The sequence below is a fragment of the Notolepis coatsorum genome, assembly GCF_963971535.1.
Source record: "Notolepis coatsorum genome assembly, chromosome: 16".
Classification (NCBI taxonomy): Eukaryota; Metazoa; Chordata; class Actinopteri; order Aulopiformes; family Paralepididae; genus Notolepis; species Notolepis coatsorum.
This window is the reverse complement of record NC_140180.1, coordinates 62,714,745-62,739,973: the sequence shown is the minus strand read 5'-3', so window position 1 is coordinate 62,739,973 and position 25,229 is coordinate 62,714,745. Positions and strand designations below refer to the sequence as shown.

General features: G+C 44.9%; 1 protein-coding gene across 2 annotated transcripts in view; it reads left to right on the top strand.

The window, feature by feature from the left end:
• Window positions 1–1,676: 1,676 nt before the first annotated feature.
• The window catches only part of tm9sf5 (transmembrane 9 superfamily protein member 5), a 64,347-nt gene continuing 40,794 nt past the window's right edge, over window positions 1,677–25,229 (top strand). For both annotated transcript variants that reach the window (XM_084332276.1, XM_084332275.1), the window contains exons 1-5: window positions 1,677–1,970; window positions 7,802–7,869; window positions 7,985–8,078; window positions 8,831–8,958; window positions 19,350–19,479. In XM_084332276.1, the coding sequence (XP_084188402.1) occupies window positions 1,836–1,970; window positions 7,802–7,869; window positions 7,985–8,078; window positions 8,831–8,958; window positions 19,350–19,479 (555 nt within the window). In that variant the 5' untranslated portion in view covers window positions 1,677–1,835. The remainder of the gene's footprint in view (window positions 1,971–7,801; window positions 7,870–7,984; window positions 8,079–8,830; window positions 8,959–19,349; window positions 19,480–25,229) is intronic.

The window sequence follows — 25,229 nt, the reverse complement described above, 5'->3', positions numbered from 1 at the left end:
AACCGAGTCAAGCCGCGGGCGGCGCACGGAAGCCGGTGAATGAACAACCGCGTCGCCCCGCTGGCTCTTCAGCAAGGAGCCTCCACAGCTCCAGTTAACCTAATTTATACCGCAATGAATCATTAAAAAATATACCGTTAACTGGAATATGTTGTTTCTTTACACATATGTTGGATTATGTAATTGGGTTGTCATGACAAAACAATAAAAATCGCTACTTTACATCAGGGTGAACGTTGTTACACTGCCACCACCCACTTCAATGACAGAGCTCTCATATTTGCGAATGCATAAACTATATCTTAAATTATGGCTATGTGTCTAATATGGCTGTCGCGAAGTCATTGATAAGCGACAGCCATATTAGACACATAGCCATAATTTAAGACATAGTTTATGCATTCGCAAAATATGAGAGCTCTGTCATTGAAGGGCTTCGTTCTACAACGGAGGAACGGCCGCTGCTGCTGGAGCTGGACCGAGTAGAGCCGGCGGCGGTGCACGGAAGCCGGCGACAAACCACCGCATCGCCCCGCTGACGTTAAAAACGCGAAATAACGTTACTGATGTACAGTGACACCCAGAGTTTCTAGTTACAGTAGTGACGCGTGACTCGAGATAGTCCTAACACTGTAACAGTGTTTATTATTAAGAGTCAGATAGTCCTAACAGTGTTTATAGTCCTAACACAGTGTTTATTAGTAAGAGTCAGATAGTCCTAACACTAGTGTTTATTATTAAGAGTCAGATAGTCGTAACAGTGTTTATTATTGCGAGTCCTAACAGTGTTTATTATTTCATAACTGTATGGGCTTTGTTTATACATGTACAGTGACGAGTGAATCTACCGTTGGTTGTTAAAAACGCGAAACATAATAATCAGTCAGCAGCGCTCCACTGCTACCGCAGCCCAACACAACAGTGTTTATTATTTCATAACTGTATGGGCTTTGTTTATACATGTACAGTGACGAGTGAATCTACCGTTGGTTGTTAAAAACGCGAAACATAATAATCAGTCAGCAGCGCTCCACTGCTACCGCAGCCCAACACAACAGTGTTTATTATTTCATAACTGTATGGGCTTTGTTTATACATGTACAGTGACGAGTGAATCTACCGTTGGTTGTTAAAAACGCGAAACATAATAATCAGTCAGCAGCGCTCCACTGCTACCGCAGCCCAACACAACAGTGTTTATTATTTCATAACTGTATGGGCTTTGTTTATACATGTACAGTGACGAGTGAATCTACCGTTGGTTGTTAAAAACGCGAAACATAATAATCAGTCAGCAGCGCTCCACTGCTACCGCAGCCCAACACAAGTGCGTTGGAACAGCAGCCCAATACTACACAAGTTGGTTGCCCGCGCTGCCGCGCTTGCTCTTTGGATTTCATTTGGGACGTGGGACGGCTGCGCTTGCCTGCGCGTGGGGGCGGGGGGGGGGCGCGGCCAATCAGAGAAAAGCCGAACACAAGTTGGTTGCCTTTAATATTCACGCGTCCAGCCTGGCTCTGCGGCTCTGCAGATACCCCCTACTCGGGTCAGAGGGGATTGGCCTGCATTCTAGGGTTTGGTCAGTAGGGCTGCGCCATCCTAGGAAAAAAAATAAACTTGCTTCCGGGAATCATTGGTGCTCCACCGGTCTCTCTGGTGTGTCACGTGTGTGACGAGCAGCCAGTCAGCAGCAGCAGCGTATCAAGTGGAACAACCGGAGGAACTGGCTGGTTGGCAAGCTAGCGAAGCCCGTAGAAACCCTTCTTTTACCCGTGTGTATAAGAGGAAACTGCTATTCGACTGCGGAGCAGAGACTTACTGCCAACCACGACAAAATGAAGAGACGGATATACTCGTATTTTGTTGTGGTTTTCTTATTCATTGGATTCAGGTCGTGTTGTGCTTTTTACCTTCCGGGTTTAGCCCCGGTGAGTTTCTGTGAGGAAGGAGGCGGCGGTGATGACTGCCAGGTAAGATAACTAACGTTTAATGTCAAACACTGAGCCACGTTGATAGGCGTCTTGTGGGTTATTATGTTCTTTGTACAGCTATCGCGGAATCGTCGTATGGTTTTTGAACTTCCTAATGTGAATAACGCCGTCTCCTTAAGCCAGGCCTCGACTAATGGCTGGGTCGCGAGCACTTAATGCGAATATGTCTACCTACATACAGTACGTTTATTGTCACCGTCGTTTAATAACGTTACCGATTGTCTGCTCGTCCTCAATCTGGCTTCAAGTAGCTATAATGGGGTATTTTGTATAGAGACATGAACCTAATGCCATGGGGTTCCACCTACCCAACTTCCTCCAATGTAAAGTTTCTACGTCAAATGTATATACTGTAGTGACTACAGTATTGGTTCGTGTTCATCTTCTGACTATGTTGTGTAGTGGGAGGGAACTAATGATCTGGCACCGGGCGCCAGAGGGGACATCTATTTAGGTTGCACGGGTTGTTATTCATTCATGGCTGTGCTGGGATTCATGTACTGGTGTTCTTGTTGACTGACGTGGCTTTGTACATTAAACAAGCATTACGTTACCTCCGTTTATTCCTCTTTCCTCCGGGCACTACACTGGTGACCCTGACGTGGATTATTGTTACGGCGGATTGTGTACAATAATCAGCGACGAACATTCTTTCAAAATGTCCGGACGAGGAAGACGTTCTGGCCATCGGCAGCCATCACCGTCCCCTGTCAGGGAAGCGCAGGGTGCGCGCGCGCCCACGATCAAACTACCTGAGTTCTGGGAGGCGGCTCCGGCTGCATGGTTTGCTATTGTGGAGGCAAACTTCAACAAGAGCAACGTGGATGACGACGACGACCGGTACAACCACACGGTGGCAGTGTTGGGCAGCTCCACCGCAGCTCGAGTGGTGGGTTTTTTGTCTGATCCCCCGGCGACGAACAAATATGAGCGCCTCAAGACCCTACTGCTAGATACATTTGAACTGTCCGCTGCAGAGAGGGTGCGCCGCTTATTTTCTATGTCGGAATTGGGAGACGAGAGACCTTCTGCCCGCATGGAGAGGATGCTGAATCTGCTGGGGAGAGAAGACCCCATGATCCTCTTTACGGAGCTGTTCATGCGCACGCTGCCGGCACAAGTGAGGATGGCACTGGCCAACACCGACATCGTGGGCCCCCGCGCCCTGGCCAGGGAGGCGGACCGTTTCGTTTTGGCCATGCCTCAGCGGTCCACCGACCTGCTCGCTCCCGCGACCGCCCCGCCACCGGACCGTCGCAGGAGAGCGAGGGATGACGCCAGGCCTTCTGGTCAGCACGGTAACGCAGCGGGCCATTGCTTCTTCCATGCCACGTTTGGCGCCAAGGCCAGACGGTGCCGCTCACCCTGCACCTTCGGACCTACGGGAAACGGCGGGGCCGGCGCTCAGTAGTGGCCCTGAGCGCTGGCGTAACCAACAGGCTGCTCTTCATCCGAGACACCGCCTCTGGTCGCAGTTTCCTTTGCGACACGGGTGCCCAGTGGAGCATCATTCCGGCAGAGAGGTCGGATGTGGCAAAAGAAGAGCGCGGTCCGCAGTTGGCGGGCGCGGACGGCACGCCCATCCGCTCTTACGGCACAAGGGCGGTGGACGTATGCTTCGGAGGACAATGTTTTTCGTGGGATTTTGTCGTTGCGGCTGTCACGTTCCCCCTCCTTGGCGCGGATTTTCTGTGCGCCCACAACCTGCTGGTGGACGTGGGGAACAAGCGCCTGGTCAACTCGCAGACTTTCGCTTCCTTTGCATGTACGCAGGGGGAGGCCATCTACGGCGGGTGGTCCAATACACTCGCCGAAAGTGACCAGTACCTTCGGCTGCTCGCTGAGTTCCCCGACCTGGGCAAGCCCACTTTTTCCTCGCCCACGGTGAAACACGGGGTGGAGCACCACATTGAGACCAGTGGGCCGCCCCTCTACGCCAGGGCCAGACGCCTCAACCCGGAGAAGCTGGCCGTCGCCAGGGCGGAGTTTGCGCACATGGAGCGGGTGGGCATCGTTCGGCGCTCAAACAGCCCTTGGGCGTCTCCCCTGCACATCGTTCCTAAGTCAGACGGTGGGTGGCGCCCATGTGGGGACTACCGCCGCCTCAACGACGCGTCCAAGCCTGACCGCTACCCGGTCCCGCATGTCCAGGACTTTGCGGCGAACCTGGCAGGCAATCGCTTTTTCTCGAAAGTGGACCTGGTACGGGGGTACCATCAGGTGCCGGTGCACCCCGAGGACGTCCCCAAGACGGCCGTCGTCACGCCCTTTGGGCTTTTCGAGTTCTTGCGAATGCCGTTCGGCCTGAAGAACGCGGCGCAGACCTTCCAACGCCTCATGCACTCGGTGCTCCGGGACCTGCCATTCCTCTTCGTCTACTTGGACGACATCCTCGTAGCGAGCGCCACTGAGGAGGAGCACCTGTCCCACCTCCGAACCCTGTTCTCACGGCTCAGCCAGCACGGGCTGATCATCAACCCGGCGAAGTGTGAGTTCGGGCGGGGCGCCATCGACTTCCTCGGGCACCGGGTCTCCGCAGAGGGGGTGACCCCCCTCCCCTCGAAGGTGGAAGCTGTCGCCGCGTTTCCGCGCCCCCGCACAGTCAGCGAGCTCAAGGGGTTCATCGGGATGGTGACTTTTTATTATCGTTTCCTCCGCCACATCGCTCACATCCTGCGGCCTCTGTACGACGCCCAGAAGGGCAAGACGATGAAGCAGCCGGTGGACTGGACGGCGGAGCGGGTCAAGGCTTTTCAAGACACCAAGGAGGCCCTGGCCCGTGCGGCCATGTTGGCCCACCCCTCGCCCTCGGCGCCCACCGCTCTCACCACGGACGCCTCTGATTTTGCTGTGGGAGCGGTGTACGAGCAGTGGGTTGGGGACGCCTGGCAGCCGCTTGCCTTCTTCAGCCGCCAGCTGTCGCCCAGGGAACAGAGGTACAGCACGTTCGACAGGGAGCTCCTCGGGCTGTGGCTTGCTGTCAGGCACTTCCGTTTCATGCTGGAGGGACGCGAGTTTACGGCCTACGTGGACCATAAGCCGCTCACGCACGCCATGTCCAAGGCGGCGGAGCCGTGGTCCGACCGCCAGCAGCGCCAGCTCGCCTACGTGTCCGAGTTCACCACGGACATCCAGCACGTTGCTGGGAAGTCCAACCAGGTGGCAGATTGTCTCTCCAGAGCGGTGGTCGGTGCGGTGCAGCTGGGTTTGGACTACGTCAGCATGGCTGCGGACCAGGCCGCCGATCCTGCCGTCCAAGCTCTCAGGTCGTCGGACACTGGACTGCGCCTGGAGGAGGTGGTGTTCGGTGACGCGGGGGCTACGCTCTTGTGCGACGTCTCCATGGGTCATCCACGGCCGGTGGTCCCCGCCAACTGGAGGCGCCCTGTCTTCGAGGCCATACACAGCTTGTCTCACCCTGGCAGGAAGCCGTCCTCGCGACTGGTGTCGGAGAAATTTGTGTGGCAGGGGCTCAAGAGGGATGTGAGAGCCTGGGTCGACACGTGCACCGCCTGCCAGCGCGCCAAGGTGCATCGGCACATCAAGGCCCCCCTGGAACAGTTCTCTGTGCCCGAGCGGCGGTTCGACCATGTCAACGTGGACCTGGTGGGACCGTTGCCCCCCTCGCACGGATACAACTACCTTTTTACCATGGTGGACAGGACGACTCGCTGGCCGGAGGCGGTCCCACTCTCCTCAACGACGGCCCCCGACCTGGCCCGGGCATTCATCTCGGTGTGGGTCTCCCGCTACGGCACCCCGGCTGATCTCTCCTCTGACCGTGGCTCACAGTTCACTTCGGAACTGTGGGCGGCGGTGGCGGAGAGTCTGGGGGTCAAGCTCCACCGTACGACCGCCTACCATCCGCAGGCAAATGGGCTCTGCGAGCGTTTTCATCGCTCCATGAAGGCCGCCCTTCGAGCCAGCCTCACGGACGGCGACTGGCTGGACAAGCTCCCGTGGGTCATGCTGGGGCTCAGGACGGCGCCAAAGGAGGACCTCCAGTCGTCGTCGGCCGAGCTGGTTTTTGGACAACCGCTACGGGTCCCCGGTGACTTTATTCCCAGGTCGACAGAGCCCTGGTCTGCCGCTGCTCAGCGCGCCTCGCTGCTGGACAGCGCCAGGACTTTCGTCCCGGTCCCGACTACGCAGCATGGGGTCCCTACGTCGAGGGTGCCCCCGGAGCTGCACTCGGCGAGGTTCGTGTTCATCCGTCACGATGGCCACAGGACTCCGCTACGCCCTCCTTACGACGGACCCTTCCGCGTCATCGAGGCCAGGGCCAAGAACTTTGTGGTCGACGTGGGGGGTAGGCCTGAGTGTGTTTCCGTGGATCGCCTCAAGCCGGCACACTTGGACCTTGAACTGCCCCTGGACTTGGCCCTGCCGCCGCGCAGGGGCCGGCCCCCGGTCCTGCCTCCCCTGCCACGCCGGGGCCATTCCCCCCTGCGACCCCTCGGACCCCCCGCCGCTCGTGAGCGTCTGGTCACTGACCCCCATCCTGCTCGGCAGGAGGATGTGACGGACGTTGTCACACCCCCTCCCGCACCTCCTGACGTTACCTACAGTCGTAGGGGCCGGGCCATACGCCCTCCTCACCGTGAGGATTTCGTATATTGAGGTGAACACTGGGGGGGCTGGTGTAGTGACTACAGTATTGGTTCGTGTTCATCTTCTGACTATGTTGTGTAGTGGGAGGGAACTAATGATCTGGCACCGGGCGCCAGAGGGGACATCTATTTAGGTTGCACGGGTTGTTATTCATTCATGGCTGTGCTGGGATTCATGTACTGGTGTTCTTGTTGACTGACGTGGCTTTGTACATTAAACAAGCATTACGTTACCTCCGTTTATTCCTCTTTCCTCCGGGCACTACAATACACTCAAAATTTCTGGACACTTTTTGTATCACAAACAGTACTGTATTTGCAAATCTGGTATGTCATAAATGTATAGATGTAGCAGTACTGTCTATCTGTATGTTGTGTATGTCATATATGTTATGATGAATTGAAAATGGGGGACCCTGATGTAAACAAGACGAAAGTCTTTCTCTGGTCTGCATCCCCTTAACAATTGTATGTATTGAACTGTTCTGCAATCTGTTAATAAACTTTTTTAATCAATCAATCAGAGTTAGCCTCTGTGTGCTAACGGTACGCAGATCATGTCAGTGTGAGTAGACACAGTGACTTCAGTTTGACATTAATCCTGGAGCTATTCAGTCGTGGGGCAGGTAGGAAGCAACACAGAAACTCAACCATGTTGTTCAACATGTATTTGTAACATTACACAGAGTGAGCTCTAATTTCTGGTTAGCGTTCTAAGAAGGGAAAAAATCTCAACAAACATTTAGATTAACCAATATATACAGTCACGTTACCGTATAATAACACGACTATTGCTACTACTAATAATAACGTTATTAACCTGCTGGCCAATGCGAAAAGATTCTTCACCCAGAAGACCATGGTATACCACACCACTTGTATAACCTATCCTCAATATGGAGAGTACAGAGAGCAGCAATAAACAAACAAAAACGCATACAATTTATGTAGAAGATGTTTTTGATGCAATGTGGATGTTTTTGATGCAAACAATTATGCAGGTGGACACTACAGAGCATTTAATTTGTTTCCTGGAGTTGATCTCCTTGCCATCTTGATGCTGCCCATCCGGTTAAAACTCTTATTCAATGTACGAGGCTTTTGGTTGCAAACTACCAGCCAGGCCACCAAGGCAGCTACTGTTGTTTACCAGGTGAAGACTGATACACAATGATACCCATTTTTTAATTTTTTTTACAGACCCTCATCCAGTTGTTTGTAAATCGCTTGGACTCAGTGGAATCAGTGTTGCCATATGAGTATGATGTGTAAGTAACATTAACCTCTTGACGTCTATTGCATATCTCGCCTGAATACATTTAGTCACTGTCAACCTGATTAACATTTTGTGTAGACCTAATTGTTGTCAATTTGTTGTTAAAGCTTCGACTTTTGCAAAGATGCCCAAGAGAAGAGGCCCTCTGAAAACCTTGGACAGGTGCTGTTTGGTGAAAGAATTGAGACTTCGCCGTACAAGGTAAGAATGCCACTGTCAGTATGTCCTATCTAAGCTGAAGATTTCAATTTCATTGATCGCTGGGATAATGGGGTGGCTCAGGAGGTAGAGCAGTCGCCTGGTACTTGGAAGGTTCCCAGTTCAATTCCGGCTCCTTCTGGCAGTGTGTCGAAGTGTGCTTGAGCAAGACACTTAATAATAATAATAACTTTATTTGTATAGCACTTTTCATACAGAGGTTGCAGTTCACTTAACCCCTAACTGATGGGTGAACGTGAGGTATAGCAGCTCTATATACTGTAAATGCAGTCCATTTACCATAATCTCTTTCCGATTTTGTTCATTCATTAAGTTAAATTTTTATTTAACCAAGTAAGACCTATGTTTAGATGAGGTTTAAAACCTCTCCCAGAGAGGGGTAGCAGCACATATAGAGGAAGACAACAAACAAAACCTCTTTCACAATCCAGTCAGAGAGAGAGAGAGACCACACACACAAGAATGACAACAGCACACAGGAGAGAAAGATGGACAGACAGAGAAACGGAGACCAGGCAGAAACTCAGTCAAAGCATCAATTTACATTTTCCCCAGCCCTACCTACAGCTTAATGCATCAACATTTACATTTTCCCCAGCTCTACCTACAGCTTAATGCATCAACATTTACATTTTCCCCAGCCCTACCTACAGCTTAATGCATTGACATTTACCCCAGCCCTACCTACAGCTTAATGCCACGTGGCGCTTGCTCTCTTCTTCCTTTTCTTCTAGTTCAACTTCAAAGAGAACGTGAAGTGTAAGCCAGTTTGCACAAAGTCCTACAAGAAGGGCACTCAGGAGGATGCTACCAAACTGGATTTCCTCAAGAGAGGAATGCAGCTGAACTACCAACACCACTGGTGAGCACCGCCCTCTCCATTCATTGTGATAGTATGTGTGGACCATTATTTTGTTTGAATATTAAAGACTGATTCAATTACTGAGGATAATGCTACGAAACCGAGCACCACTTTATACGTGGAAGACAGTTTGCACAAAGTCCTACAAGAAGGGCAATCAGGATAATGCTACGAAGCTGGCTTTCCTCAAAAGAGGAATGCAGCTGAAATACCAACACCACTGGTGAGCACCACCCTCTCCATACAAAGAAAGTGAAAGACTGATTACATTGTACTGTACTTGTGCTGTATAATGACAATATATTGGAATTTAAATAATAGGGCTGGGTATCGCCACTGACTTCCCAAAATGATTAGATTCCGATTCACAAGGTCCTGATTCATGAGGGGATACTCCCTTGCATGCACCATCGACCAGGCCTGAGGGTTTTCAGAGAGTGGAACAGGTTTTGCTTCCCTGTATCTTTTCACTTCTTCTTTTGCCTTGTCAACCAGAGATTTCTGTGGCTTTGGGGCATCAATCATCCATTTCAACAGGAGGACCAAGGGGCGTTGTTGTCTTCCTTCTGCACAGCCTCCTCATCCTCAGCTCCATCACCATCAGATTCTTGCTGTTGGAAAGATGAAAATATTCAGGAATAAACTTAATTGGAAAATCAATGTATATTCAAATACTGTAGTATACAGGAACAATAAGTATTTCTATATGTCTACAACTTACATTAGATACCTCTGCTTGCTCCAGACCAGCAGCTTCAGTCATCAGTCTAGCGAATGTGTCGTCACGGACCTCATCAGATAAGAAGGGTAGAGCCTTGAAGCGAGGATCTAATGCTGATGTTACATACAGCTTGTCTTTCAGGGTCACATATAGGGGTGTAACGATTCAACCTCACAACGATTCGATTATGATTCTCCAGGCAACGATTCAATGCATCATGAAATCTCTTCATTTGACCACGATTCGATTCGATAAATTTTCTATCAGTTAATTCCCCAAAAAATTTTGAATACACAAATGTGGCTGGGGGAACTGATTCACTCGGCATGAATGGACTATAGGTCAATAAAAACATTACACACACAAAAAAAACATAATTTATTCCCCTGATTAATTTAGATTATAATCGATTCTAACATATTCAAATCGATGCATTGAATCGAACACATTAGAATCGATGCATTTCGATTAATCGATGCATCGTTACACCCCTAGTCACATATCTTAATCATATCATATATTTTTTTTTGTATCCACTTTTTCTCCTTATTTTTCTATTTTTCTCCCATCCCAATTTCGTATTGCCAATTCTCCCCTCCCCTGTCTTGAACGTTGCTAGACTATGCCTCCCACTGGTCGGCTGTAGTGAGGATAGAAGCCTTGCATCACGTGTCCCCTCTGGTACACGAGGAGGCAGCCTGTCTCATCTTTTCACCAGACAGCGCGGACTCTGTGGCGAGGAGTAACGCGTGGGAGGCTCACGCTGCCCCCGATACTTCCTGTCTCTGCTGTGCAGGCGTCACCCAACCGACCTGTAGGAGTCGCTGTCCACAACGTCCAATCCCCACCCATCGACTTCTACCCGCTACCTCTGTCAATTGAGATGGTATGATGACTGGCCCAAGCCGCAGGCAATGCTGACACCGGGATTCGAGACCGGAGTCTCTTGCATTGGTGACAATCGCAATCTCCGCTACGCCACCCAGCCGCCCCATCATATCATATCTTAAAACACTTTTATATCATTACATTACACATGCATGCATACAGTTACACACACAGGCATGCACAGACTGATTGACTCACACACACACACTCACACTCACACTCACACTCACACACACTCACTTCGTTTCATAACGCACACACACACTCAGATATTTTCTGTCTTAGTGGCCCTCAAATGATCTGATATGGCCATAGTTGTGCAAGGTTCTAACAAAATGTGCTTTTAGCAGAGCAGCAGTTATCTTCAGTCTTAATTAATTAATAATGCCATACTATAACCAACAACCATATCATGCTCAATTTATGAATAAAGCTGTCTTATATAAAATGCACTTTCATTTAAATTTAAATTATCTCAGGGCTTCCGGTTTAGCGTTAGAATGGAGTAAGTCGAATGTGACACAGCTGCTCACCCGTTATTTTATTTTTTTCGTTTTAAAAACATATTTATAAACCATTAATGCGTTTAAAACTTGACGCATATATCAACTGAGATTATCAACTAACTATATTGACCAAAATAATCGAGATGCCAAACACAAGGAAAGACACAACGAGACCAAAAACAGTCGCAGAGGATCCGCCTAAGGAGGCAGGATTCGTGCGGCAAATAGCAGAAAATATAGACGTGACAGTGGCCGCTTCAAGTTCAACCCCTTCAAATACCTCCGCGGACACCGAATATATCATCCGGTGAATGGAGAAAATGGAGATTACAATAACCCAAAAAGTAGATGCTATTAAAGAATCTATCGAAGGCAAAATAGAAGCGCTAAGAGCGGACGCCGATGCACATATTAAACGCACAGAGGCTCTGGAAACGGGTATGGAAGTCCACCAAAATTTTTTCGTTCGAATCTACAAAGAAGTAGATGATATCAACGTTAACCTAACTGCTGAGATGAAGGGGAAACTACAAAGAACTCAATACGGAGCTCAGCGATATAACGATGGAGCTTAAGCGAATCAATGAAGAACAGAAAGCCAAAATATTCGAGATGGAATATCAAAAACGCAAGCTGAATATTCGTATAGTCGGTCTGGACGAGTCGGTGAGCTGCGCACACCCTGAAGAGTTTGCCACAGAATTACAGAAAATCTTGGGAACAGAGATCCTTCCTAAAGTACCAGAGGTGGAACAGTGCTACAGATTGGGGACCCGATCCAATGACAATAACGCTAAGCCCAGAGTGATATTGGTTATCATGCGCCAAGTCAGAATAAAATAAATGATTATTCGTGAAACTCGCAGGATGAAAGGCAATCTGAAATACAAGGATATACCAATACACTGCTTTGAAGATTATTGTCGTGAGGTAGTGGACCTGCGTGCCAAGTTCAAGACGGTGATGTCTCAACTCTATCTGGAGAAATACAGACCCCTATTAATATACCCTGCAATACTTCGCATCGTCGATAAACAAGGAGCAAGGGTTTTCCTCAACTCGCCTGAAGATGCAGCCAAATACATGTCTGCACAACACGCAGGATAGTGTATAATCCTCTTTGCGCCGCCCCTGTGCCTCAAATAGATCTGCTATCAACTCTATCTTTAATCTTTCAAAATGTTCAGTTGCTATCGCTATTAGCTCTATCTTTAATCTTTCAAAATGTACAGTTGCTATTGCATGCACTCATCTGTGTTTCACCACACGCATGAGTGCATGCTTACCAACTGTCCGTCTGCAACACTATTATCACCAACATCTAAGAAGGGAGATCCCCCTTGAATGGCCCTTCTAAGGTTTCTCTCCTCCACACTGCCTGTGGAGCTTTTTTCCCTATTGTTAGGTTTTAGTGAGTTTTTCCTTACCTTCGCGTGGGGTATGTCTGGGAGTGCTTGCATTCTTTCTTTTATTTGCATTCATCTAAAAATGTTTGGACCTTATGGTGTTCTTGTTCTGTTCTTGACTTATTGTTATGTTTTCTTCTTGACTTGTTTAAAGAAGACCTGTACGGCCCATGGGGACATTAACGTGTGTTGTCGGGCCCTATAAATAAATTTGATTTGATTTGATAAATGGCCTTTTAATCTCTGTTATGCATGGACACCATATAGTATAAACTTTAATGAACCGATGATTTGGGACAGAGAGACCTACGAGCTCAGAGTTATTGAATGCTTTCCCCGTCGGGATTCTATTATTGCGGACATATTGGATTCAAAATTGGAACACTCCAGAACATACTGGAACATTCGAACACTGTAAAAACGACATATTGGAATAATCTAGAACATCTAAAGCATTCTTTGATATAGGGAACATTCTGGAATAACAGCAATACGTGGCCAGACATTCTACCAGAAGCCCTTCGGGGGAATAATCAACAGCATCTAGCTGCAGAACCACAGAAACATCATAGCAGCGGCAGGCTGGAATAACATTCTACACAACGGATCATCGCCCACCCCTGGCCAGGGGAAATGCTGCATATACGTATTTAAAAACTGCTTTTTATTAACTGGAAATAATTCCACTACTTCTCCAATTTATACTTTAGATGTTTAAGCATAGCAAAGCTCTTTTAAGATCTAAGTTAATGTTCTCTTCCTTTTACTTGTTTTTTTTTCATCTGTTTCTCTGATTTATTGAGGCTCTCTCTTCAGTTCAATACCTCCATATTATTCATGGGTTACTATAAATTACACAAGTTCATATAAAATGTAAGTGATTAGGGCATGATAATTGAAGCTTATTTTTGGTCTTTATTTTTATTTGTATCTTATTTAAATTTGTATTTAACGGGAAAGTGGCCAAGCCACAGTCGACATTCTACTTATGGTAGAATTTAGAGTGTTAGATCCTATGGTATACATAGGAATGTTAAGGATAATTGGATCATTCTGGGATATCCGGTGGTGCAAGGGAGGGAGTCATACGCAAAGGTTGTGTTCATGGAACACAATCATGTACGACTCTCGGTGGGAGGGGAGGGAAGGGGATTTTTATTTGTATATATGTATGTTTTTAAGCTTGGCTCTCAACGGGACCTCACTAGTTGGATGTATATCTATTATTGCCTCGCACTCCAGAAGCATTACCAAAAACTACACTACAACATGTATAGATTATGGCTAGTTTGAATATAATGATATGGAACACCGGGGGAATAAATAACCAACTCAAACGCAAAAGCGTGCTCACACTGATGAAAAAAGAACATGTGGACATTGCTCTGCTAAGCGAAACGCACATTCTAGAGAAAGACATAGATAAATTAGCGGACAACACATATCATAATATTAGTCACTCTTCTATTGGTACGAGAACTCGGGGTGTAGCCATAGTCGTTAAACGTAAGTTGAATATTGTATTAAAGGGAGTATGGTCTGATGTAGAAGGTCGGATAACTATAGCTAAGATTGTACATAAGAACAGGAAAATAGCGTTGGTAGCGGTATACGCCCCAAATTTGTACGAAGAGGATTTCTTCACTACACTAACCAATGCAATGTTAGACATTCCCGATTACTCATTTATAATAGGTGTGGATTTTAATGCCATCTGGAACCCAAGGATGGACAAATCTTACCTTGCCTTTTCCAGCGAACAAAAGAATTCATCTAAGGCATTAAAGGATTGGTCGAAGATTACAGGTGTAAATGATTTATGGAGATTACTTAATCCCACAACCCGAAAGTACTCTTGTCGATCTGCGAGACATAATACATTATCCAGAATAGATTATGTCTTTGCATCACGGAGACTATTTGATAATTATGAAGTGGAAATGATACCCAACGCACTATCAGATCACTGTTATTTACTCCTTAAAGGAACATTTGGTATACTATCCTCCCGAGCCCCAAGATGGCGATTTAACTCGATGCTGCTTAATAACAAGGAATTCATTACACAACTCAAAGAAGCTCTTATAGTATTCCAACGGGAGAATGCAAACTCTGTGCAAGACCCCAGAATATTATGGATGTCGGTAAAGGGAATGATCAAAGATTTCACGGATAGCTTTTCCTCAAATGCGCAAGAATCGATGCACAAAACTGGCTGAGCTGGAAACGCTTTACTCAACGTTATTTAATTCTCTAAAATACAACAACTCAACTCGACTAGAGAATCAAGTTAACGTACTAAAAATAGAGATCAATGCCATATACAGACAACAATCGGAAATACAAATACGCAGCACAAGACAACAGCAGTACTCCCAAGGTTCTAAACCTAGTCACCTATTAGCCATGCGATTAAGAATTAATGCAAAATTTGCAGATATAACTACCATTAGAGCACAACAAGTACTTGAAACAGACCCTGTAAAAATAAACGATACATTCAAAGAATTCTACTCCGACTTATATAAATCAGAAACGACCTTCGATCAAAACAAAATGGACACATATCTTAATCAAATTATTCTCCCTAAACTTTCAGAGGATGACGCTAAACAGTTAGAAACACCGATCACACTAGAGGAACTCAAGAAGGCCATATCCGAAATGCAAAGTGGTAAGGCTCCTGGAAGAGACGGTATCCCATCAGAAATGTACCTTTCTTGTTGGGACATAATTGGACCCTTATTACTAAATATGATCTTATACTCAGTCAAGGAGGGGAACTTCCATAAGAATGACAATATTGCACTCATAACAGTCCTCCTTAAAAAAGACAAAGACCCCAACGAGTGCGGTAGTTATAGACCTTTAAGCCTCCTCGGAACCGATATCAAACTGTACTCTAAGGTATTAGCCATCAGATTACAAAAGCATATGACGTCTTTAGTTCACCCGGACCAAACTGGCTTCATAAGAGGCCGCCTGATCACTGATAACATAAGACGAATACTGCACGTACTAGATGCCGACAAGGATGACACCATACCTAAGGCGATGCTGTCCCTGGATGCTATGAAAGCCTTTGACAGGCTGGAATGGTCGTATCTATGGGCAGTATTAGAAAGGATGGGGTTAGGAAAAGGATTCATTGATATGATTAAAGTATTATACAAAGACCCATCGGCCATGATTACAACAGGTACAATCATCTCCAAAATCTTTCCGGTATCACGCTCAGCCAGACAGGGTTGCCCTCTTAGTCCCGGACTATTCAATCTATCATTAGAGCCTTTAGCACAGTATATAAGACAATCCCAATCCATAGAACCAATCGTAATCAAGGGCACACAACATAAAATTAGTTTATATGCGGACGACGTAATATTGTTCATGCAAAACCCTAACACCACATTGCCTCATCTGCTCAAGTTGATTGAGAAATTTGGTGATTTATCGGGATTTAAGATAAATTGGCCGAAGTCGGCTTTCCTTCCACTTAACACCCCTGCAAAAAAAGATATAACCCTCCCAGGAGAGATACCGATGGTAAAACATTTTAGATGCTTGGGAGTGGAAATATTCCCCACCATAAGACAAACGGTGAAGCACAATTACACAAAAATCCAAAACAAAATCAAAGACGACCTTGATAGGTGGGCAAAACTTAAAAACACAGTACAAGCACGGATATCAATAGTTAAGATGGATGTACTACCTAGAATCAACTTCTTCAGTTCAATGCTACCGTTACCCCCTCCAGAGGGTTACTGGAAAAGATTACACTCCTCCACATACAAATTTATTTGGAATAACAAACCACCACGTATAAAAAGATCCACCGCACAGAGAAATAAAGCAGATGGTGGCATGGCATTTCCAGATTTTTTCCAATATTTTAAGGCGTACACATTAAGACCATTGACAACATGGTTTGACCCCCAAGCATTAGTATCATGGAGAAAATTAGAAGAAAACATAGTATCCCCACATAGACTGAAGGACATAGCATACACTAAACTACCAATCAAGCACTGTGAACGGAAATGTGGCCCCATAATTACTCATGCGATCCGGATATGACGTGAAACACAAAAAAAAAATCCTAACCCACATAAATGGCACAATCATACTCCCTTATTCAATAACAATGCACTCTTAATTGAAAAACGACCTATAAGATTCCCTATATGGGAAGAGCAAGGCATACACTCATTAGGGGATGTTTTTAACAAACAGGGTTTTTGTAGTTATAAAGAAATACGCAAAAAATTTAATCTCACCAAGTCCACATGGCTTTTTTTACATACAGTTACAGCTATGTTTGAAGTCTCACGGTGTTCCATTAGACATACCAATTGAACACCACAGATACCACAAATTATTCTATGAAAGAGAGACATCGAGAGGTTTTGTTTCAGATTTTTATCATCAATTACTAATGTCCTCTTATGAAACCCTCCAACTAGACTCTGCCTGGAGGAGGGATATACCAGACCTGGAAAATGACTTTTGATTGGCAAGGAGCCTGGGCAAATGTCCGACTTACATCAAGGAACCCGGACCATCAACAAATCAATCTTAACTATATTCACAGGACATACTTGACTCCTATAAGACTGTGCAGAATGGGTCTTAAACAAGACTCCAAATGCTCCCAATGTACAAATGGGGACGAAGGGACATTTATGCACATGTATTGGGACTGCCCACCAGTTAAGACATTCTGGAAAGATGTGACCCAACAATTATCAAAACTCGTATCTTGGAATATACCTGTACACCCCTCGGTATTACTATTGAATGATGTTTTTGAGTTTGCAGTAAATCCACAGCTAAAGAGATTGGTTTTATCGGGTATCACAGTAGCTAAAAAGCTGATCGCATCACGCTGGTTTCAACCGGAAAAAATGTGCCGGAAAGTTTGGTTTCTTACATACCTCGATGTGATTTATCAAGAAATATCTACAGCAAGAATTCTGGGTCTCAATGAATCCAAAATGTTAATGTGGTTAGAAGTGGTGGAGAGAATAAAAGCTAGCTTATAATGGTAGTGTCTGGTTAGGTGCGAGGGATAATGGAGGTACTACCCAAGGTGGGGTCCGGGAGGGGGGGGTTCGAGCTGGAGCATATGTGTGTAGGTTTTTAGATAACAGGTATTAGGGGTATATCTTATATAAGACAATTAACTAAAATGTGATTTCATTGGATGTGCTCTGACAATTAATGCTTGTATATCTTATCGTGTGTTGTCATGTTTGTTTATGTGTTTGTTTAAAAAATAATACAAAAATAAAATACAAAAAAAAAAATTATCTCAGGGGTACACAATGACCTTGACTTTGTGTATGGAGTAAAATTGTTGTGTGTCCCTGCATGACTGGTGGAGGCTGTGCAGCCATCAGCCACTATCGGAGCAGAGGTCCACTGATAACGATAGTTAGGGAGAGAGAGAAGAGAGATAATGATAGTTGTAGAGAGAGCGAGCTGATGGGAGGGAGATAACTGAGGAGAGAGAGAAGAGAGGTAATGATAGTTGTAGAGAGAGAAGAGAGGGCGAGCTATGGGGAGGGAGAGAACTGAGAGAGAGAAGATACTAGATAATGATAGTTGTAGAGAGAGAGAAGAGAGAGCGAACTGAGGGGAGGGAGAGAGAGAGAGAAGATAGATAATGATAGTTGTAGAGAGAGAAGAGAGCAAGCTGAGGGGAGGGAGAGAGAGAACTGAGGAGAGAGAGAAGACCACCCTCCTGCAGTGCTTCTGGTTCGGGGGCAGAGCGGCATGTGCCTGAACATGAACATGTACTCAGTATTTCCCCTAGGATTTTTTTCAGGGGGGGTGGTAGGCCCCCCAAAACTACTAGTGTTGTCGTGGGGCGCGTGTGTCACGGATACGTGGTGTCAAGTGTCATCATAGACGTGCGCAGTAAGGCGGTTGTTAGTGCATTTCTCTACACTGAGCTGAAATTAAACAATTGCACATAAATTAATTAAGGTAAATAAATATTAACTAAAAATATAATAAACAATATTAATAATATTTATTTACAACACATAAATTAACTTATTTACAATTATACATACAGTAGTGACAACACACATATGAACTATTTACAATACAGGGAGGCACATACAACACTCATAACTATTTACAACCAATGTCAGTGAGCGCACTCAAGTTGTTCGGAAATTATGAGGGCTCAGAGTGCACACTGGACACTCTGACCAAAGAGTCAGTTTATTAGAGCGGAGCAGATTTTCAGAGTGAATTTATTAACTCGCCTTAACTAGGGCCCTATGAAATCCGTTTTTATCTTTTCCTGTTTTCGCATATGAATTTTCCTATTTTCGGATTTCTCGCTTTTTAATTTAAATATCAGTTTAGTAGTTTAAATATCAACATTATCTGGCCATCCTCAGTATCAAACTTTCCAAAGACCAGAGTTGGGACGGACGGACACACGCACACACACACACAGGGAGAATGGCTTATATGAACTATCCAGTTAGGTTTTATAGTGTAACGTTTGGTTACTTGAAGGAGAGAGAGAGCGAGAGAAGAGACTGAGACTTGTTACGCCCGACACTAGTACGTCTCGGAGTTGTCTCGGAATGGATTTGGTAGCTTTTTTCTACGTCTCCGTAGACCGTGCCGCACCACAGTTTTAAAGTCTTAGTGAAGATTGATTTATATGAAAACCGATTTATGTTGAATTACATTTTTTTTTTTTATTATAATTTTTTCAGGAGGGGTGGGGGGTCCCTTTGGCGTGGCGGTGGTAGGGGAAATACTCTCTCCTAAAGCTAGAAATCAAAGAGTAGCCCAGAGTTGTGGCTACACTGATTTAGGTTTAACGAGGTGTCCTTGTTCCAGGATCATTGACAACATGCCAGTGACGTGGTGCTATGAGGTGGAGGACAACCAGAAGTACTGCAACCCCGGCTTCCCCATCGGCTGCCTGGTCACCCCAGACGGCAGGGCCAAAGACGCTTGTGTCATCAACGTGAGTAGAATGAGCCGTACAGATGAGTCATAGCAGGGTAAACACAGCTGCTATTTTTAATATCAATATTTGCTCTGCAGCAGTGTCAGTAGTAGCAGGGCACGAAATTAACTTTTTGACTCACCGGCCAGTGGCGGGTAGATGGGAAAAATCGACCCGCCAAGCATATTTCTTACCGGCATTTTTGTGTCACATATAAGAAAATGTCCATTATGCTTCATTAACAGGTTTCATATAGTAGTCATAGTGATACTAATTTAAGAGAATAAACATGTTCACTTACTCGCACATCCACTCGAAGTCCGTAAAGGGTCTTGCCTTCTTTCCAATGGCATGTACAGCCTGAAACAGCATCTTCATTTTTGTGCTGGTCTGATCTGACATGGCTGTTAGCCTAGCCACAGAGGGTCTTGAAAAGAGAGGCTCCGATGTAATCTGGGATGCAGCCAATGTGACACTGGCTCTGTTCATGGTCACGAATTGCTTCCAGCTTCATCGATTTACTCCCAATGACAAAAGTGTTGTTTCTGTTTTTTTACATACTTGCGGCACACCGAACAAGTCATCACTCCAGCCCCAGCATCATACTGGAGCCGGTCTCTTGAGACACCGCTAACGGCATCTCCAAATGTCCACTCCTCTCTAAACTTTATTTTATTCGGTGGTCCCGCTCTCGCTGCCACTTCTTCCCCCTTTTCGTGTGAGAAAGCCACGGTGAGTTCTCTTCTTACCGGCCGGCTTACTCCTTCAATATGGTTCCACATACTTATTTGTATCACATTTAACGTTAATACGCTAACGTTGGCTAATCGGCGGATAGCTAGGTGGGTGCAGAGTCATGACTCTGGGTGGACGTAACGTTAGCTCCCTACAGAGCAGAAGAAGAGTAGCGGATGTGATGTTGGTAAACAAGCCAACGAGATGACGCGCCATAAAAAAAGGCGACTGTCGTAAGACTAAAACACACAGCAGTTTTAATAATTTTACATGACTATTTGATTACCCGCCACATGGCAGACAGACCTCTCAGTCTCACTCGCCAAACCTAAAATCTGCCCGCCAATAGCGGGTGGCGGGCTCTAATTTCATGTCCTGGTAGTAGTATTCGATCTCAGACATATTGGCCGGCTAACACAGGGGATTATCATTAAATGGCGATAGTGGCCAATGGGCTGTGGCATTATACCACAGTGGTTGGCGTGAAACATCATAAAATAGTATGAATTGTCAGTACTGGCACACCTAAATCAAGTTTCAGGTTTCAAGTTTATTTGTCACCTTTAAAAGTACAGTGTACAGTCAATGCAATGAGATGCACTTTGCACTGGCACTCTCTCATCCATTAAAAACCTATACATAATAACATAAGCTGACCTGAGAATAACAACAACAACAACATACAATAAAAACAATAGCAGCATCTAATATATTTTCTTTAACAATTAAAAGAACAATAAGAACATACAATAAAAGCACAGATGAAAAATATTTAAGCGCTACTGTTCAGTATTCTGACCGCCTGGGGGTAAAAACTATCTCTGAGGCGGGTGTTCCGAGCTCTGATGCTCTTGTAGATGCTTCCCTGAGGGGAGATAAGAGAAAAGGCAGTGGGTGACTGCCCTGCTTTCTTCCTGCAGCGGGTGGTGTAGATCAGGGGTTCCCAAAGTTTTCAGACTGCGACCCCCGAAATAACGGTGTCAGAGAGCCGCGACCCCCACTATTATAGGAGGCATTTTTTTATTTTTTATTTTTTTTATTTTATTAAATAAAAATGGAAATGTGTGGTTGAAACATGCAAACGTTCAAATGCACACACACTAATAAGCATTGGAGGCTTTTAACCAGGGCCGGACTGGGGAAATCATTCAGGCCAGGAAATATAGTGCGAAATATAGCCCAAGTCAGAATTTTTTTGTTACAAAGACTTAATTTCCTGCATTCTGTTGCAGGCATTTTTTTTTATTTGTACCCTTTAACACTTTGAGTGCCACGAGGTGGCGCCAGAGTTAGCGCTTCAATGCCACCATCGGCGCCAATGTTACGCTTAATATCGCCTAATCTATGTTTTAAATTATGGCTATGTGTCTAATCTGCCCGTCGCTTATCAAAGAATCCTTTTCCAGTCAGTGCTGTCAAGGCAGATTGGTTTTTTATCGCTTCATTTCCGTTTGAGAGCATTTTGAAAAGCACCCGTTTTGAGGTAAAAAACTGTTAATTCTAGACCATTCTATGATAATCGTCTTTTACTGGAATATTCCAGAACGTTGATATTTGTCGGCCTATTTATGAATAGTTTTCATATAAACGCTAGATGATCAATATTATACGTGCACGCAAGCACATTCGAGCCGCGCACGGATAATCGGCGTGTTCATTTCCTCTTGGACCTTTACAGTGAAACCGAAAGAGCCCATTTCACAAAACAGCTTATATCTTCATCAAAATCTGTCTGATTATCCTAACACTGATAACATAGATTCCTTACCTGACATCAGATGGTATCCAACTGGTATATTCCAATTCCTGATCACCATTCGAAAAAATCGATAAGTGTATGGATCCAACGTGTGTACAGTGCAGTACATGATTCCGCAGGTCTCAGAGGCTCCAGAATGAACTGTGATAACCCCGGCTGCATCAGTGGACTGGAAAATGTGGAGTACAGGAGTTTTTTCCCCATCCATTTTCATTGATGCCATTCCAAAATCCCTTATGTCATCTGGGAGACGATAGGGGGCGCTTTTTTCCACATCTGATCGCCGGCGGCGCTCGGGTATACTAGGGTAGGCTCGCGTGATGCAATATAATTTCAGATCGCTAAAAAAAAAAGATCAGAGAAATCTCGTGAGTGGCTTTCAACATAACTATCGGAAACCCGAGATATCTCGTGAGTGGCAGTGAAAGTGTTAAATGCCAGTGTTTGTGATGGCATCACAAATCATTGTTAAAAAAACAGGCTAGCATATGTATGATTAGCAACAACACTGATTTTGATGGATTTTCAGTTTTTTTGTAATGTCAGATTGAAAAAAAATACTCACTCTTACCATAAGGGACTACATTGTCTTTGTCAAAAACACCATACAAATATTACTATATGTTGAAATACCACTTTTTCTTTCATAAATCTTTTATTCAACTTCAGCCCTGATCATAACACCACACATTCATTTTATAATTCTAACCCTTTAAATGCCAGTGTGTGTGATGACATATATTTGCAATATATCAAATGCAAAGTAGATTTTTCTCGGGGGGGGGGGGGGGGGGGGGGGTTATTACAGGCTAGCATGTGTCAATGATTAGCAACAACACTGATTTTGATGGATTTTTAGTTTTTTGTAAGGGTCCCGCCTCCACCAATCACATGCGGCTCCCTTTGTGTGTGTGTGTGAGAAAGAGAGAGAGAGAGAGATAGTGCTCCAACTTGTGTGAGTTGCAGTGATCTCCTGGTTGTTCCCCACCTAGGTTATCTAACTATTGCACCGCTGCAATTAGAAACACTGGCCTGGCCTGCTTCTAAGTTCAGTGGCCTGATTGCATAAAAAAGAAAACGTAAATTTTGGGGGATTTTTTGGGAACCACTGGTGTAGAATTGTAGATGACCTGTAACTAGGGGTGTGGAAATGTCTCGATTCTAAGATGCATCGCGATGCGGACGTGGACGATTCTGAATCGATGCAGTGACAGAAACAGAACATAATCGATTATTAAAATAAAATAAAGCTTTTATGTTCTTTTACAATGTAGCACTTTGAGATTTGCTCCACAACTATAAAATGCCCTACAAATCAAATATATTATTATTGTATTATTAAAGCTAGTGCTCTGGTCATGCATCCACTCAACTCATAGAAAATACAGCATCAGGCTATTCTAAAAGTATTGATACTAATACTGATACTAATAAAAAGAGTATTGAACCGTTTTTAACAGCTGGGTATCGAGATACCTTTCTAGTATCTGTATCATGCAACACTAGTAAATACATTTATTTTGACATTCTGATTTAACAACTTTCTAAATAAAAGTTAATTTATCTGACTGCTTGTATTAATTGATGAAAAAGTAGCCATGTGCAGTAATATACTGTAGATTATAAAATTGAGGATGTAATATATTATTATTATTATTATCGAGATGCATCGTAGAATCTAATCGAATCGTGGACAGCTGAATCGTAATCTAATCGTGAGGCCAGTGAAGATTCACAGCTCTACCTGTAACTGTAGTAATGGTGATCCTATGATTTTAGATGCTGTTCTCACTATCCTCGTCAGGTGTTTATGATCCTGAGCGGTGGTGTTGCCAAACCATACCAGTATGCATCCTGTTAACACATTTGGTGCCATTTGGATCCGTCTAATATCACTCTAGACGGCCAGCATTTCTAAACAGACTTGCATAGTTCGTGAGGCTGTTTGTAGAGCTAAATCTATACTTTATAGTATTGCTATCTGTCCATTCTCATTGTCAATTGACATCATAAACCGTCCCTTCAAAATGGCTTAAAGAAATATTCATCAATACGTTCTCATTTTATAGCGTTGTGAATATAAGCGTTATAAGGGATTTGGACTACAATATTTCCTGGAAGGCGAGATACAGGGCGCTAAGCTAATAACATTAAATCAAACAGCGTTTCGGCTATAGAGAAGCTAGAGCTAAAACGCAAAATGCATATGATCGATATGATGGTCTACCATGAATGCATGAAGGGGGGGGGACGTTGTTTCTGATTATTGATTACCAATAACGGCGTTAGCCTCAGTATCCACATTCGCTGATCGGGTGGATGGCCATCATAACAAGGCCTGATCAGCATGTAATTTACGTGCAAAAGATCTTACCGTGGGCCGGTTGGATCCCCCAAAGGATTTCCCAGTTATCGATCGCCATCTGGTAGATCGATATGTCCATTGGCTGATCATATATTCCTTTACCGCACACTGAAATCCGCGTCCCAAAGCGTATTCCGTGCTACAGGCTACAGGCATAGCTTCATGTTAGCAGAAAACGACATTGGAGATCCAGAAAAAACAAGACAACTTCTGCCACAGGGAACACTGCATTATCGAGATAGTGCCCCTAAGAGGATCTGGCCGGTAATGCACTTTTTCGAATTCAAAGAGTAGGGTACTTCTGCAGTGCTGCTCGTGACATTGAGTAGGATATTACAATGGAATAAAAGCCAAAACAACCTTGCCACGCACATGTCCGTGGTTGGCCCTCTAGCGGTGGATCCGAAACACCGACATCTCTGTGGTTGGCTGGGAAACGGTTAAGATGCTTTCTATTGTGGACTGGTAGAAATTGATGAGGGTTTTTGTTGACATACCATGCTTCTTGAGACACTTCAGAAAATACAGTCCCTGTTGTGCCTTTTTAATGACACAACTGATGTTCAGTGACCAGGAGAGCGTCTGCGATCTGGATGCCTATAAATATTTTCATTTTATTTATTTATGAAAACAGCTGACTGAGCAGTTTTGTTTATCCTAAAATCAATGATGAGCTCCTTTTTTAGTTTTCTCAAAATGTAGGGACAGAATGTTGTTGTAACACCATATGGATAGGTCCTTCACCTCATCCCTATATGCGAACTCATCGTTGTTTGTGATATGCCCAATTACTGTGGTATTGTCTGCAAATTTCATAATGCTGTTGGTATGATGTTTGGCCACACAGTCATATGTGTACAGACTGTAAAGTAGGGCTGGGCGATGCGGCCTCTAAATGATATCACAATA